The sequence below is a fragment of the Brassica oleracea genome, chromosome C4 (genome assembly GCF_000695525.1).
Source record: "Brassica oleracea var. oleracea cultivar TO1000 chromosome C4, BOL, whole genome shotgun sequence".
NCBI lineage: Eukaryota > Viridiplantae > Streptophyta > Magnoliopsida > Brassicales > Brassicaceae > Brassica > Brassica oleracea.
This window is the reverse complement of record NC_027751.1, coordinates 4098539-4113588: the sequence shown is the minus strand read 5'-3', so window position 1 is coordinate 4113588 and position 15050 is coordinate 4098539. Positions and strand designations below refer to the sequence as shown.

Genomic DNA, 15050 nt, shown 5'->3' with positions numbered 1-15050 from the left:
TAAAGTCATTTTAAAAAATTCAAAATATAACATATAATAAAAAAATCAATTTCCTCATTTTTGTAATTTAAAGTCATTTTAAAAAATTCAAAATATAACATATAAGAAAAAATCTAACATATAAGGTGTTCTAATTTTTGTATTTTAAAGTCGTTTAAAAAAAATATAACATATAAGGTTTCCTCATTTTTGTAATTTAAAGTCATTTAAAAAAAATTCAAAATATAATATATAAGAAAAAATCTAACTTTTGTATTATATGGTTAATGTGATTGTTTATTTTTTAATAATATAAAATTAAACAAAAATGAAGAAGGATGCAAAAATTGTTATCAAATCTTTATTATTCATAATCATTAATTGTCATATATATGTAAATCATATTAGGTAATTCCGTAGCTTTTATTTAAGGAAAGAATACACACTTCCTATATTTTAGGTTAATATAATGTTTTCTAGTGTTATATAATTATGAAATAATGTGACACCATTAGATTAAACTATACTTTATATTAGATACTCTAGAATTCTTTGAAATGAAATTTAGAAGGCATTTAGAGTGTCACCTAGGATTTGAAGTTTTTCTTAATTAATGCAAAATTAAAGTTCTAATTTTTGAAATGCTTCTCAATTAATAATTAATATATAGGGGATTTACTTATTGCTAAAACAGACTTGCAACCTTCTCTTAAACTTTATGTAATTGGGCTGTTAAAATTCACAAAAGCCCAATAAGGATAAAACGAGACGTCTGCATCTCATCTCAGCCAGAAAGTCTAAACTAAAACGAGGAAAGTCATAAATAAGGGCCCCCATACATCACATGTCTAAACCGGTTTAACTATTCCTCTGTAACCGTCTCTAGCGTGTCCACTTGGTGAAGCTCCATGTCTACCTTCTGGTCCACCAGACTATTTTCACTGAACCAATAAATATTGATTTTAATACATTCTATCCAGATAATTGAATATACATAAATCAATTCAGGTTCAGATTGTATTTCCAACTTTTCGAAAAAGTTACTAGTAGCTAAGATAATATCGGTTTAAGATAATATGAGCAAAAACAGTGACATGATTCTACTGAGTTACGTGGCAAATCATTGAACTACTTTACCTGTCGGCAGTGAAGTGTTTAATCACATGCATCGCATCCAATGGGTAAGAGAGCGTTACAGCCGTAAGATCACATGGTACCAAGATCCAACGGCTAAGTAAAACAACTGTCTCCCACATATTAAACGCGGGGAGTACGCTCCACCACATAAAAGCCTCTTCTTCCTTGTTGGCTAAAGTCTCTCAGAATTTTATTTGTTTTGTTTTATTTTCTGTTTTGTTTTGTGAAGGGAGAAGAAAGAAACCATTTGTTGGTAGCTCTTGTTCTTCTTCGGCTGAGAGGCAATGGCGGAGGAGCAAAAAACGACTAAAGTCGACGTAGAATCTCCAGCGGTTGTAGCTCCGGCGAAGGAACCTACTCCTGTTCCGGTGGAAGCTTCTAAAGACGTGGCGGAGGAGAAGATTCATACTCCACCACCTCCCGACGAGTCCAAAGCTCTTGCAGTCGTCGAAAGTAAGCTTCCATGTTTTCACACGTTCTTTGTGTGTTATGAATCTTATGATAATTCTCTACTTATGAAGATTGATTAATGTTTTCGATTATTAAGGGATAGATTTACTCCATAATATCACAAACTAATAATACATGTTGTTTTTCTGACACAAAGAATTACTGGTTTAGGTCTATAACCTCATGCTAATTAAAAAAAAATAGCTACAAAATTAGATCTCATAAATTCATATTGCTATTAGATCTCAAAAAAAACTTCATAGCATTATTTACACCTAGGTAATTAATTTTTTGAAAGAACATAAATCATTATTAATTAGATATGATTGTTTGTTCAAAAAAAAAGAATATGGGAATCATGGCAATTAGTTGTGGACAGCTAGCAATTAAGAAAGTGGTTTACTTTTCTTTAATTTTCATGCATGATTAGTTACTTTAAAGATGCCTAACTCTTGGAAAATAACAATTAAGTATCAACTTTTTTTAACAATTTTAAAATCCAATTCTTTCTTAAAGTATCTACTATCTTTACAAGAGTTCACTGGCCCCAATGGTCAAATCTTTAATTCATTTTTTTAACTAAAAGTTAAATTCTTGAACTCCAATGTGGTGTTCTGCTTTGCTTCTAAAGCAAACCTATTTTTGCAATCGAATTATAATTGATGATCATATACATTAGATTAGCTGTTTATAGTCTTGATTATTTGAAGCGCTATTTTATACGTTTAAGAGTGGTTACGTTAACAATGTGTTATAATAAGTGAGCTTCTTGCAGAACCCATTGAGGAGCCCACACCAAAGAAAGGTTCGGTCGATAGAGGTGAGCTATATAAACATTTTTGTTCTCTTTATGTTTGACTTCTTTCTGGTTACTTAACAGTAAAATGTGTTGTGACTTTTGGACAGATGTGATACTTGCAGACTTGGAAAAGGAGAAGAAGTCATCATTCATCAAAGCATGGGAAGAGAGTGAGAAGTCAAAGGCTGAGAACAAGTAAACTTTCCTTAAAATTTCTCCCAATGATTATACTACTTATGCCAGATAATAATCAGCTTAATGATGAAAATGGACAGGGCACAAAAGAAGATATCTGATGTGCTTGCTTGGGAGAACAGCAAGAAAGCAGCCACTGAAGCTCAACTAAGTAAGATTGAAGAGAAACTAGAGAAGAAGAAAGCAGTGTACGGTGAGAAAATGAAGAACAAAGTGGCTGCGATTCACAAGCAAGCAGAAGAGAAGAGAGCAATGGTTGAAGCTAAAAAAGGAGAAGAGCTTCTCAAAGCTGAAGAAACGGCTGCTAAGTACAGAGCCACTGGTGTAGTACCCAAGGCTACTTGTGGATGTTTCTAAGTCTTTTTATTAAATCTGTTTCTCAGGTCATTCGTTTGTGATAATTCCTCTCTACATTTTTTTTGTGTGGTTCGGTTACTTTTTATAGTTGGTTTTTGTTTGTTTGCTGTCTTGTTTATATATTGGTGATTGTGTGTAAAAAACAAAACATGTGAAAGATTTTATGGAGTATTTTCTGTAATCGTAAGAAGCAACATCACACAAACACCATTTTTGGTAAGATCTAATATTCTTCTTAGGAGTTACAATTAAATGTGATAAGTTTTCTAGACTTCCAACTTAAAACCAATCGGCAATTAGTGGATTGATCCAAGTCCTTTATATATTATTCTAGTCCCTTTCAAATTTCCGATGTGGAATCTTCTCTCCAATACCCTCACTCGAGATAATAGTGCGTATAACCATTAATTTCGCAGAATCCATTATATTCCTTCCGAGATCTTGCTTTATTTTCTAGCGATCTTAACGGAACTTAGTCTTCTATAGACCATCAGCTAATGGGATGATCGAGCCACTGTCCGGGACGGATTAATAGATCAGGATTTTGGGTCCACTCTAATAGCATTACAAGTTTCTTGGACTTCCTAACTTAAAACCAATTGGCAATTAGTGGATTAGCTCAAATCCCTTATATATTATTTTAGTCTCTTTCATATTTCCGATGCGGGATCTTCTTTCCAACAAAATGGACAGGTTGATATAAACGCATGATTTCATCCCTCGGACTGGTACCATAACCTAAATTTTCAAGTACTTAGAAAGCTCCTTGCTGTCTGAAGAGCTAGCCTCGGGTTGGGACTAGAACTACGGCTGCATAAGAAACTAAATCAACAAGGTGAACAAAGTGAAAAAAATACATCAAGAAAGTAGCCCTTTATGAAATGCAAACTAATACAGCAAGGAAGTTTCACTAATCAACTAACTCATAGAAGAAAAAAAATGTTAATTTTGGAAGCGTCTTAAATTTCGGTACACGTGTAAAAACACCAACATTTGAGTACGGTATGTATTCTAAAATTAGGAAAATTTATCTTTTCTAGGATAAAGAAAAAAAAAAATCAGATTTTAAGGTTATTATAGAAGATTTTAAATTTAATAATTCACAATTTTAAATTTAATAATTCACATAATTAATATATAAACTTTAAACGGATATTTTGTTTTTCACTGAGACTTCTTCACTAGAGCTGGGTTCGTGGGTCAACCCGTCCCGCCCGTCCCGCCAACCCGTGGGTCAACTCATTTTTTTCATTCAAAACTTCGATCCGCATGACCCACAAAGAAATATTCACATACTCGCACCCGCCCCGCCCAAGTTTGCGGGTAATCCGCGGGACCCGCGGATAATATACATTCTAACAAAATAATTATTTTAATTATATAATACTTATTTTTCTAATAAAATAATTAAATTATATATTATTTTCTGAATTTATAGTATTTTATATATTTTTTACGAAAATATATATTAATTTTTTAATTTTTTTAATTTTTTTTATTTTTTTGCGGGTTAGCGGGTACCCGCGATTCAAAATCGACCGATCTGTACCCGCCCCGCATAGAATCGACCCGCACCCGCACCCGCACCCGCATGTTGAATTTTTCGAAATGGACCCGCGGGTAAAAACTAAAATTTCCAGCTCCATGTCCTATCCATCTACATCATTTATTTTAAAATAATTCCTTAAGTTTTTAATAATTCTGAAACAGCCTCCTGACTTTTACTATTATCATTATTCACCACTAATTTCAAAAATAGAGCTCTGGCCTGAAAACGTCAAGAAAGTGCAACCCTTCATTTGCTTTCTGAAACTAAAAAAACAATCGTAAAAATAAACAATGGTTTCTCCTCTTTCCTATCTCTACCATTGGAACCAAAAGTTCTTTAACCAAGAAACTTTGATAAATAAGACAACAACTCGTAGATGACAAGAAAGAAACAACTGATCCTTTGTTTTTGTATTCTCGTTGAGCCGTGTCTGGAGACTAAAAGAAGAAGAACATATAGAAAAATGGCGTTTACTGGAACGTTGGATAAATGCAAGGCATGTGACAAAACCGTCTACGTGATGGATTTGTTGACGTTAGAGGGGAACACTTATCACAAATCATGCTTCAGATGCAGCCATTGCAATGGCACTCTCGTGATAAGTAACTACTCATCAATGGATGGAGTTCTTTACTGCAAGACCCACTTCGAACAGCTTTTCAAAGAATCTGGAAACTTCAGCAAGAATTTTCAGACAGGAAAGACAGAGAAGTCTAATGATCAAATGGTAATAGAAAATTTATTTGCATGTTTCTTTCATATTTAATTTAATATTCTTTTTTGACTCTGCGCAAGACTCGAGCTCCAAGCAAGTTATCTTCATTCTTCAGTGGAACACAAGACAAGTGTGCGACTTGTCACAAAACCGTTTATCCACTTGAGAAAGTAAACATGGAAGGAGAGTGTTACCACAAGACTTGCTTCAAATGTGCACACAGTGGTTGTCCTTTGACTCACTCTTCTTACGCCTCTCTCAACGGTGTCCTCTACTGTAAAGTCCATTTCAATCAGCTCTTTCTCGAGAAAGGGAGTTACAATAATGTTCATCAAGCTGCTGCTAAGCATCGTCGATCCGCCTCTTCTGGTGCCTCTTCTCCGCCTTCTGAAGAACAGAAACCTGAAGATAACACCTCAATTCCCGGGGGAGAAGGAGGAGAAGAAGAAGTGGCACCTGAAGCTGCAGGAGAAGAGCCTGAGCCTGTGGCTGAGTCTTGAATGTGTTGGAGGAACTATCTTTATCAGTTCTCAAGTTTGAAGTTTTATATTTTTTTCTACTTAATAATGAATTATGTACAATCCGTTGCTACTTTTTTTTTTTGTAAATTCTTGTAAAGCTAAAAGCTTGTTTTGAGAGAATCTCTTGTAAGAAAACACTTATCATCTATCTTTAATCTTAGCTATGAGAACCTATTTATGAAGCAAATTTAAAATATATGGTAAGTATTGCCAAACATATTTCTCTCTGTTTCTTGTAATGTAAACAATCAAAAGTTGTAAGCAACTTGCCAAGAATAATAAAACTCTGACACTTGTGTTCTTGAGATGGATAGGTGTTTCAAGACATGAACAGAGCCTTGCATTTCGCCATTGTGTCATCTGGACTCGTAACTGCAACGCAAAATAAACAATCCTACTTATCATGAAATGGTCATCAGCATAAACACAGACAGAGATTAACCGATGATATATATACAACTAACTAACCTGAATGGCCAATTGTTTTTGGTGATTCATAAATTTCATAATCGTTTCCACCCTACATAAGTCAAAGCCAGTGTTTTTACACATCAAGCTCAACTGAAAATAATGCAAGAACTACTCGAGAATATTTTTATAATAGTTACCTCATAGGTTTTGTCACCGAAAAAATGGATCTCATTGAAGTCTTCAAGGTACTGCAAGCAGTAAGTCTTATCCCAACCTTTAGGGAAGACCTGAGTCATAACAATGAAACTACACTTAACAAAAATTAGATAATAAGAAATTGTTATAATCCACGTATTTGATTACTACTCACATCGAAGCTAATCTGTCCTCCAATAGAGAAAGTAAGGTTAAGATGCGCAAACCGCTCGCGAAGTTCAGCCACCATCTTTGGTCGTATGTTTTGTACCTTTTTAAGACAAAAAAAATTGTTGAATGATATCACTAAACAATGCTCATGAATGATTTGTACAAGAAACAGAAGTAAGTAGTTTATTTTTACCTTATCATATCTCTCGAATTCGTCTCTTTCTTCTTGGCTGCAGTTGCGACCAATAGGTGACACATTGAGCATTCCATTCCGGAACTCTATAAATGTTCCCCTGTGTATACACATTTTCAAGAAGAGAAATCTTTAATAACTTGAATATCCCCTAAAATAATTTAGACACGAGTGTAGAGAGGTTCATCTTAATATGTACCTTTTGATTGGAATATCCAAGTCTGCAATGTAGTGCAGCGTGAATTTTATCAACTCCTGCATTCATCAATTTCACGCTATCACGAACTAGCCAAAACATGTATGTACTTGCATAAGCTTCACCACCAATTAAACCATTAAAGCAACTACTGATATCTACTACACATGAGGGACAATGATATGTGCTCTACCTTGAGTTTATCTTCTCCAAGGTGCAGCTTCAGGCTCTGAGAAAAGAAAAAAAAAAACAGATACAAACTATTAAGGAACAAAAGAAACAATCAAGCAACAATGTGGACAAGTAAAAGCCATTGTTTCATATGCACCTGGATTCCAATGGTTTTCCCATCTTTGTGAGCAACAAGACCATTCTCAGAGAAACAATAATCATAGTCAGTAGTAACTGCAAAAAAAATTACAAAATAGATTGGAGACTCACAAGGCAAGAAGGTAGAGCACAGATCTTAGATTCCCCTATTAAGATAATCAAATAAAGAGAGAGACTTGGAGAAATCAAAAACACACTAATGATAAGCAGCTATCCCAATATACAGACATAAATGATCCATATAGCAGAGAACACAGAACATAACAAAAGAGAGAGAGACCATTGTCATCAATGTAGGAAAAAGATCATTTCTTTTAGATACAAAATCGAATTTCTAAGAATTTTAATTCTCGATCTGATCAACATCTCTGTTACCTGTTTTGCCAAGCTGCTCAGATATCTTGGTTAGATCAGATCCACCGACGACTCCAACAGTGACAACCTGAAAACTCTCAACAGGCATTTCATCGAACACTAACCAGGCATAAAACACAGCTCAGAGAAGCAATAAATGAGACATATACCTTGCGCAATTCTTTGATGAAATGGAGCAGTTCTGGAGTAGCTTCCTTCCTTGGAGCTGTGAGAGTACCGTCCACGTCGAACAAAGCGATCACTCCTGGCTTCTTGGCCGCCATTGAATGTGGTGGAAGAAGTTTTCCAATTGGAAGATGATAATGGCGCATGAAGATGATGTGATTATATAAAATTTGGACCGATCTAATCTCTAACGAAAGAGTGTCGCTTAATACATGGTCCTCCTCACCTTTTTGTCCTAGAGATGTGTGATTGGTCCATAAAACTAATAGTGACGCATTAAAATCAACTTTACTATAATGACTTTATTCAACATTTATTAATCACTAAGCTTTGTATTAAGAAATACAACATTAATAAGATGCAGAGAAGTATTGTGATACAAGTAACTTTTTTTTTTATTTTTACCAAGTGTCCTGGCTCCACCGTGGTGGTCCAGACTAAAGACCGAGCCTTTAGCGGCGCGGACGTTCACCCGAGGGTGGGTCTTCGGTCTCGGGCACCAGATCAAGTCCGCATGTAAATTCCCTGGTGACCAGTGCAAGTCGAACCCGGGGGCCGTACTTGCAGCCGCAAACCGTTTACCACCAGATTAACTCGTCCGGTTACAAGTAACTTCTCGTTACTTTCATGTGCAAAAGTGATCTCTCTTGTGTGTGCTATAGAGAATTATTCTGTCACATCGTTAAAATAATCACAAAACTTGCATGGTCCCTTGTAGACCTTTAAACATCTCCAGGAAACTTGAAGGAATGGCTCTATTTTCATCTCAGGCGAAGTACATTTGTCTCTCTCTCTCTTGCCTGCTTAGAAGATGATACTAGTTGGAAAAAAAAAATAGGTTTTGTTGTGACTCAGGAGAATATAGCGTTAACAAAGGCCTCAGGATCAAATGGTTGGAGATCTTCTACAGCTTCTCCTACACCTATAAACTTTACAGGAATGCCCAGTTCCTCAACCACACTGACCTGCAACAGATGAAGAGAACGGGTTACGATGAGCCGATGAAAATTAAGACTGGATATTGAAATTTTGTTTACCACACAGCCTCCTCTAGCAGACCCATCAAGTTTCGTCAATATCAAACCGGTAATACCAACAACCTGACAAAAAAAAGAGTGAGCAAGATTCCTCAAGAGTTTATAGCTTGGTGAGCGAGAAGCACTAGGTTTAGATGGTGTACCTCGTTGAATTCCCTAGCTTGTGGAAGCATGTTCAGACCGGTATTTCCATCAAGTACAAGTAGGATCTCCTGACAATGCCAATGGAAATAATTCAATTAACGGAGACAATGTGCGATATAAGCAAGGCAACACACTGAGATAAGTAGATAAGCTCACTCACATTAGGTGCACCAGAGACAACCTTGCCTACTGCCTTTTTGCACGCAATCAACTCCTCCATCAAGCTGTAATTAGTATGGAGACCTTAAACAGAATACACCTCAGATCAGTAAAACAATGTGTCCGTATGTTCTAAAAGACAAACTATCAAGCTCTTGTACACTCACGTCCAGATGTATCACACAGTACAACATCGTAACCTTCCTCCTTCCCTCTTTTCACAGCCTTTGAGAGAACTACTCAGAAAGAAAAACGTTTCATACCAGTAAGCAAACGTTCATTTGTGCCCTTAACACAAACAGTTGTGCATTTTTCGTTTTCACCTGTTGCTGCTTTAGCTTTCTCTCCTTCAGCCACAACAATCTCACACCCTGTCCTCTCTGCCCATATCTCCAACTGGTCACTCGCAGCTGCTCTAAACGTATCACCTGCTGCCATCAATACCTATGACAATTCATCGCCGATAAACATAACTAATACTCATTATCAAAAAGAGTCTACTTCAACATCGGAAGCTGTACCTTAGTCCCTTCATTCTTCAATCTATGAGCCAACTTTCCTGCAAAAAAAAAACAAAAAAAAAAATCTACTCTTACACATATACAAAAGCTAAGCGCACTCTACACTGACTAATGTCTATATTGCCTTTACCAAGAGACGTAGTCTTTCCACCTCCATTCACTCCAACGATCATTACAACAGCTGGTTTCCTAATAACACCATACCATATATAAATAGCAATTCTCTCAAATAGTTTTTTTTTTAGTTTTTGTTGCAAAAATAATTCTCAAAAAAAAAGAAAATGACTGAAATAACCCAATTTTATTTTGAAATTATTAATATATTTTTTTTTTTTAATTTGGAATCATATCCACAAAATCGCAGCTGACCCCTTAACTCTAAACCATATATTTTTACACTTTAATAAAATTTATTTTGGTCATTTTCTTAATTGACGGCTATTTTTGTGACAAAAACTTAAAACTAGATATCGAATTTCTCTATAATAAATCAAAACTAAACCAGAATCTTCCACTTTAATCGGAGGAGATGAAACTGTAAAGAGAACCTGAATCCATGTTGAAGCTCTGTCTTGCTGTTTTTCTTAGAAAGCATCTCCAACACACTTCCCTTCAACGCATCCTACATCATTTTCACATTATTTTTTTGTGATCAAAATAGCTCATTAACATGTATAACACGTGTCACAATCATATAACCTATAGTTTTAAGATTAAAACCTTGATTTCGCTTCCTGATTTGAGCTTCCCTGACATTATATCATCCCTTAGCCTCTCAACGATCCTAACCGTAATCTTCGGTCCAAAATCAGAAACCAACAACGCCTGCAAATTGAAAATTCGATTTTCAGTAAAGCGAGAGGATTTTCAGTAAAGCGAGAGGGAGATCAGAGATGGTGGTGGTTCAAGAGAAACCTCTTCAAGCTCATCGAGCACTCGGTCTGTTTCGGCGAGGTTCCAGAAGAGGAGGAGCTCGTCGATGACTGCTAGATTCTCCCTAGTCTTGGAGAATCCGGAGAAGACCTTCTCCACGTCGCTTTTGGCCTTCTCCTTGATCAAACGACCGAGCCGCGTGAAGAAGCCGCTCTGGCTGGCTGAGCAGCGGAATTTGGGATTCGGTGGACGGAATCCTCCTCTGTACGGAGATAATCGGAGCCGTTCGGAGGAGAAAGGCGGCGAGGTACGTCCGGCTAGAAACGAGAGGTGAGCAGAAGAAGATGCCATGGCGCCTCGCAGAAGAAGAGAAGAAGAGAGAGCAGTGATTGGAGGAAGATAATGATTTTCAATACGCTGCGTTTTGTTATTTTTTAATGTTGGGCCCAATTGGTATAGAGACCCATTACGTATCGACAGAGCCCATTACATAACTCTACCATTTTCTTCCTGGGGAGAGATAACGTGCCCATACAGAGGCATTTATTTGAAATTGCATCGTGTATACACAAAACTTGTTCTATCATAGGTAATTTGCTAATTTAATCATTCTTTCTAAATTTTAAGCCAATTCACTCTTATTTATTTACCAAGTTTTTAAATACGAATTCTGGAAGTACTACAAAAAAAATTATAAAAACGCACATAGGATATGGTAACTTTAGTTTTTAGGGTTTTTGTTTTGTGTATCAATTTTGTTTCTGGTTTTTAGCTTTGTATTTTTGCAGTTATGAATTTTAAGGTTAATATAAGTATTTTAAAGTGAAAAAAAAGTTGGGAAAAAGATGGCTTCCACACGAAAGTATGTAGGGTTGACTGAATAATTAAGTCATGAATCATGATAAAGTATGCTGAAAATACAAGGTTAGTAGGAAAATCGCAACAATATCTGTTTTAAAAAGTAGAAGTCTTTATTTAGCAAAAAAAAGAGAGAGAGAGTAGAAGTCTTTACAAAGATTTCATATCAAACACCGGTGGAGATTGGAAATTTATTATTGTATTTAAATTTGGTTGAAAATTCGACTGGATATTACAAAGATTTGTACTAAAACTTACTTATATGGACCACCAACAATTGCAAATTTACAATTACCTATACATAAAGTCTAAGATCATAAATATCATATTTCTGTATCGTGGAATGCTAAGTTGACTATATAAACTACCCAGACTTTTTTTGTTAAAAGTCAATTAAATCAATATACATAGATGAAGGTATAACGACCAAAAGTGAAAAAGCACAAAATTAACTTCGATTTTAACATTCAAATCTCTCGCTCTGAATTGCATTTGCTAGGCGAACATCATATTTGTTGACGTCACGTAAACGACATGTCGCATACGCAATATCCAACAGACAAGTATAGAACACTGTTAAAACGGAGAGTTTTTTTTGTCGGTATAGCTCTACTCGATCCAGGCCAATAAGGCAATAACATTATCAAAAATAATTCTCGCATTAAAAATAATTTATAGTTTACAAGAATCCCTACAAAAACAAAAATAATTTAGTTCAATGCATTACAAATAACCGATAGTATTTAAAATAATGCATTACAAAAACAACCGATAAATTATGAAATCTATAACATCAATTGTAGCTAGTTATTATAATGTGCATCCTATGTTATTTTTCTTTACATCAGTCGAGTTACGTTAAAATGATGATAATCTATATCATATAGACAAATTGCATCGTTACAAAAAATAACATATATAGTTGTAATCATATTATTGAGATAATCCATATAAGTAAGAAGATACAAATCATGTATTTACAATTCAGTGATAAAATATTATTTTTTTAATATCATTGAATCAAGATAGGACATCCTCCAAAAATTATAGGGAACAATTTATACTTCAGATGAGTATAATCTTCTGCCATGAAATTCAAAAAATATAGGAAGCAACTTAAGAAAATTGTACCATAACAAAAATTAATTTCATAAAATAGGATACAAAAACCGCTATTATGAATAGGGCTGAGCTCATAAAAGGCATTGAGATGTACACAAACGTTCAAATTTATATAATGGTCAAAACGATTAGGACTACAACATTAGCATTTTGTGAAGTAAAACTAGCTCACTACATAAAATTGAAAATGGAAAGTGGCTACTCAGTATCTCAAAGAACTTATAAGCATGTTTTATCACGAGGTGATATATAAGTAAGAACCATTTCAGAAATTAGGCATATTAAAGTGGATTTTTTCTGAACAAATAACCAATTTGACAATATTAAACAGGAGTTCTCCTCCTCCGACTCTGGCCGCTTCCATAGAGCCAGGGTCGGGTTTAAATCATTTGCTTTTTATTTCTTTGGGTAGTTTGTTCCTCATGTCTTCCCTTTCACTCATCGGAAAGAATTTCTAGATTTGGATCTAGGTTCTGTCATACCTGAGTGATGAAGGCGGGGTTTGATCTTCCTGTGTTTTAATCGCTTCTCGGTGCATGCATAAACTAGTCGGATATGGTTGAGTTTTGTTTTTGTCAAAACCCTAATTAGATGTCTGATCTTGCATGTTGGTGTTGAGATCTCTTTGCCTCGTCTCTGGTTCGATCTTCAGCCTTTCTCGGCTTTTCGGGTGTAGTTGAATCCATGGTCGTTTTCGAACCGCTCCTTGTCATTACCCCTCAGATCTGATCGAGATCTAATCATTTGTTAAGCTCCAACTTGGCGGTTCAAGTCGTTACCTCTCCGACGTCGCCTCTACCGGTCAAAGGCTTAGGAACTCGAAGTTCTGTCTCACCGGTTTTGGAGTTATGGTTTTATATGTTTGCGCTATTCACTATAGGTGGGTTCTTCGATGGTTTGTCGCCGAGATTGGCTCCATCGTCTTCTCTCGCAAATTCTCTCTGTTATCACCGACATGCAAGTTGTTCTTAACCATTTGGGTTTCTTTTGATCAATCATTATTTGTTCTAGTTTGTGTATGTTTCTAAGCGTTTCAGTTGTCTATGTTTCTCCTCTTGTTTCCCATGTGTGGACATCTGTCTCTGGAGACTATTGTTTAGTCTGCCGGTTCTGTTTCCGGGGTTTTCTTAACCGCTGGCTTTGTAATATTACTTTTGTTAATATAAATATCCTCTAGTGTTTAAAAAAAAAGACAATATTAAACCGAAATTTCGTAAACGGGGTGGCCTTTGAGTCGTTAATGTGGAAGAAAAATATGTGGCTGATTTTTATTTATTTATTGCATTACCCCATTACCGACTTTAACAATTTCAGGGATTTTTCAAATTAGAATTTAGTATATAAAACTTGAAAATAAAATTATATATTGGTAGAAAATGATACAAGGACTTGTTATTTGCTAGTCAATTCTCTTGTAGTGAGATTCAACACAAAAGGAAACTCTGTTAATGAGTACAACTTATGCCTGCTAGTACTACCACAAGTATAAGAATCGTACATGCATAATTTTCCAGAAATAAATATAAATCAAATCACATTATCCTTTCCACGTTAGATACGAGTAAGTGGTGAAGCAACTAAATTCCACGAACAAAAAAAAAAAGAAGAAGAAAATCCAGTACTGATCAATACCGCTGATGGAATGTTTAAGCATGATCGTCTGATGTTTTCTATATAAACGTATTGATTACTGATTTTTCTGTTTGAGCACAAAGTAAAACAACTGATTATATCAATAGTTAAATACATTTTTACTACATAGCAAAAATCCTTGATTTATAATTTATTATCTAAATCAGTTAAAAGTTTAAGGAAAAATTTAACCCGACAATGAATTGGCAGTAGATAATGCCTTAATTACTAAAAATACTGTCTTCAGTTTTTAGCAAAAACATAGTAGTGTTACGAAAGACAAAAGATAAGATGAGCCGTCTTCGTTGAATATATATAAAGGTGTGGGCCCGCTGCATTATTTGCACAGTGAATCCTACTTTTTTCACGTCTATATAAACGAACGTTTGTGTTCGACGAAAGATACACCATCTCCTCTCCTTTTTAATAACAAATTCTCTATTGTTATCAGTGTTATCTCCTATCTACGGGTATAAAATTTATTTAAATTCCCGCGATACAATAAAATTCCAGTTCCTTTTATAACACGTTATCAGCACGATCACTCTGCGATTCGGTAAAATTTATTTGTATCATTTATACCATGTTATAATGACCGGAATACCGCCTATATTATTTACTAGTAATTTAATTTATTTATTGGTCGGCCGAGCCGCCTTATATTCTGTTTATTATTAATTGGTCGGCCGAGCCGCCGTATAATTTATTTATTACTCTGCATTGATCGGCTGAGCCGTCGCATGATTTGTTGTCATAACATAAATATTTTATTGTCATAATTTTTTTACTTTTATGAAATTTTATAGATTTGATTGACCGTTTAATACGATATTTTCAGACTGATTTTTAGTGCACTCGATTTAACCCCAACGGTCACAAAGAATTTTTTTTCAAAAATTTCCCCTTTCTCCAACGGTCATGAACAGTAATTTTCATCTATAAATACAACTCATTTTCACTCCATTT

The 15050-nt window shown here is 35.1% G+C and overlaps 4 protein-coding genes across 4 annotated transcripts; 2 read left to right on the top strand and 2 right to left on the bottom strand.

The window, feature by feature from the left end:
* Positions 1-1280: 1280 nt before the first annotated feature.
* Positions 1281-3098, top strand: LOC106336967 (remorin-like). Its single transcript, XM_013775969.1, has 4 exons — positions 1281-1569; positions 2342-2386; positions 2473-2560; positions 2641-3098. The coding sequence occupies exons 1-4, from the start codon at positions 1401-1403 to the stop codon at positions 2915-2917; spliced, it is 579 nt and encodes a 192-aa protein (XP_013631423.1). The 5' UTR covers positions 1281-1400; the 3' UTR covers positions 2918-3098.
* A 1763-nt stretch (positions 3099-4861) lies between these two features.
* On the top strand, positions 4862-5689 carry LOC106340953 (LIM domain-containing protein PLIM2a-like). Its single transcript, XM_013779773.1, has 2 exons — positions 4862-5193; positions 5262-5689. The coding sequence occupies exons 1-2, from the start codon at positions 4930-4932 to the stop codon at positions 5679-5681; spliced, it is 684 nt and encodes a 227-aa protein (XP_013635227.1). The 5' UTR covers positions 4862-4929; the 3' UTR covers positions 5682-5689.
* Positions 5690-5889: 200 nt separating this feature from the next.
* LOC106342798 (phosphomannomutase) lies at positions 5890-7970 on the bottom strand. The gene is made up of 10 exons (XM_013781830.1): positions 7723-7970; positions 7574-7640; positions 7197-7273; positions 7062-7097; positions 6872-6927; positions 6673-6772; positions 6484-6579; positions 6311-6400; positions 6171-6222; positions 5890-6074 (listed from the first exon to the last, which is right to left on the bottom strand). Exons 1-10 carry the CDS (start codon positions 7882-7884, stop codon positions 6022-6024), a joined length of 789 nt encoding a protein of 262 aa, XP_013637284.1. The 5' UTR covers positions 7885-7970; the 3' UTR covers positions 5890-6021.
* A 398-nt stretch (positions 7971-8368) lies between these two features.
* LOC106342797 (cell division protein FtsY homolog, chloroplastic) lies at positions 8369-10851 on the bottom strand. The gene is made up of 11 exons (XM_013781829.1): positions 10515-10851; positions 10320-10424; positions 10148-10221; positions 9730-9788; positions 9600-9637; positions 9402-9522; positions 9246-9314; positions 9080-9162; positions 8919-8987; positions 8776-8838; positions 8369-8703 (listed from the first exon to the last, which is right to left on the bottom strand). Exons 1-11 carry the CDS (start codon positions 10821-10823, stop codon positions 8590-8592), a joined length of 1104 nt encoding a protein of 367 aa, XP_013637283.1. The 5' UTR covers positions 10824-10851; the 3' UTR covers positions 8369-8589.
* Between the last annotated feature and the right edge of the window lie 4199 nt (positions 10852-15050).

Excerpts from the sequence above, each read along its gene's own strand:
- LOC106340953 (XM_013779773.1), top strand. The coding sequence starts at position 4,930 with ATGGCGTTTACTGGAACGTTGGATAAATGCAAGGCATGTGACAAAACC. Across the intron at positions 5,194-5,261 it reads AGAAGTCTAATGATCAAATG|ACTCGAGCTCCAAGCAAGTT; the intron begins GTAATAGAAAAT and ends ACTCTGCGCAAG.
- LOC106342797 (XM_013781829.1), bottom strand. The coding sequence starts at position 10,823 with ATGGCATCTTCTTCTGCTCACCTCTCGTTTCTAGCCGGACGTACCTCG. Across the intron at positions 9,638-9,729 it reads TGGAAAGACTACGTCTCTTG|GAAAGTTGGCTCATAGATTG; the intron begins GTAAAGGCAATA and ends TTTTTTTTGCAG. Across the intron at positions 9,523-9,599 it reads TGAAGAATGAAGGGACTAAG|GTATTGATGGCAGCAGGTGA; the intron begins GTACAGCTTCCG and ends GAATTGTCATAG.
- LOC106336967 (XM_013775969.1), top strand. The coding sequence starts at position 1,401 with ATGGCGGAGGAGCAAAAAACGACTAAAGTCGACGTAGAATCTCCAGCG. Across the intron at positions 1,570-2,341 it reads AGCTCTTGCAGTCGTCGAAA|AACCCATTGAGGAGCCCACA; the intron begins GTAAGCTTCCAT and ends AGCTTCTTGCAG. Across the intron at positions 2,561-2,640 it reads AAGTCAAAGGCTGAGAACAA|GGCACAAAAGAAGATATCTG; the intron begins GTAAACTTTCCT and ends GAAAATGGACAG.
- LOC106342798 (XM_013781830.1), bottom strand. The coding sequence starts at position 7,884 with ATGCGCCATTATCATCTTCCAATTGGAAAACTTCTTCCACCACATTCA. Across the intron at positions 7,641-7,722 it reads TCATCAAAGAATTGCGCAAG|GTTGTCACTGTTGGAGTCGT; the intron begins GTATATGTCTCA and ends GAGAGTTTTCAG. Across the intron at positions 7,098-7,196 it reads GGAAAACCATTGGAATCCAG|AGCCTGAAGCTGCACCTTGG; the intron begins GTGCATATGAAA and ends TTCTTTTCTCAG.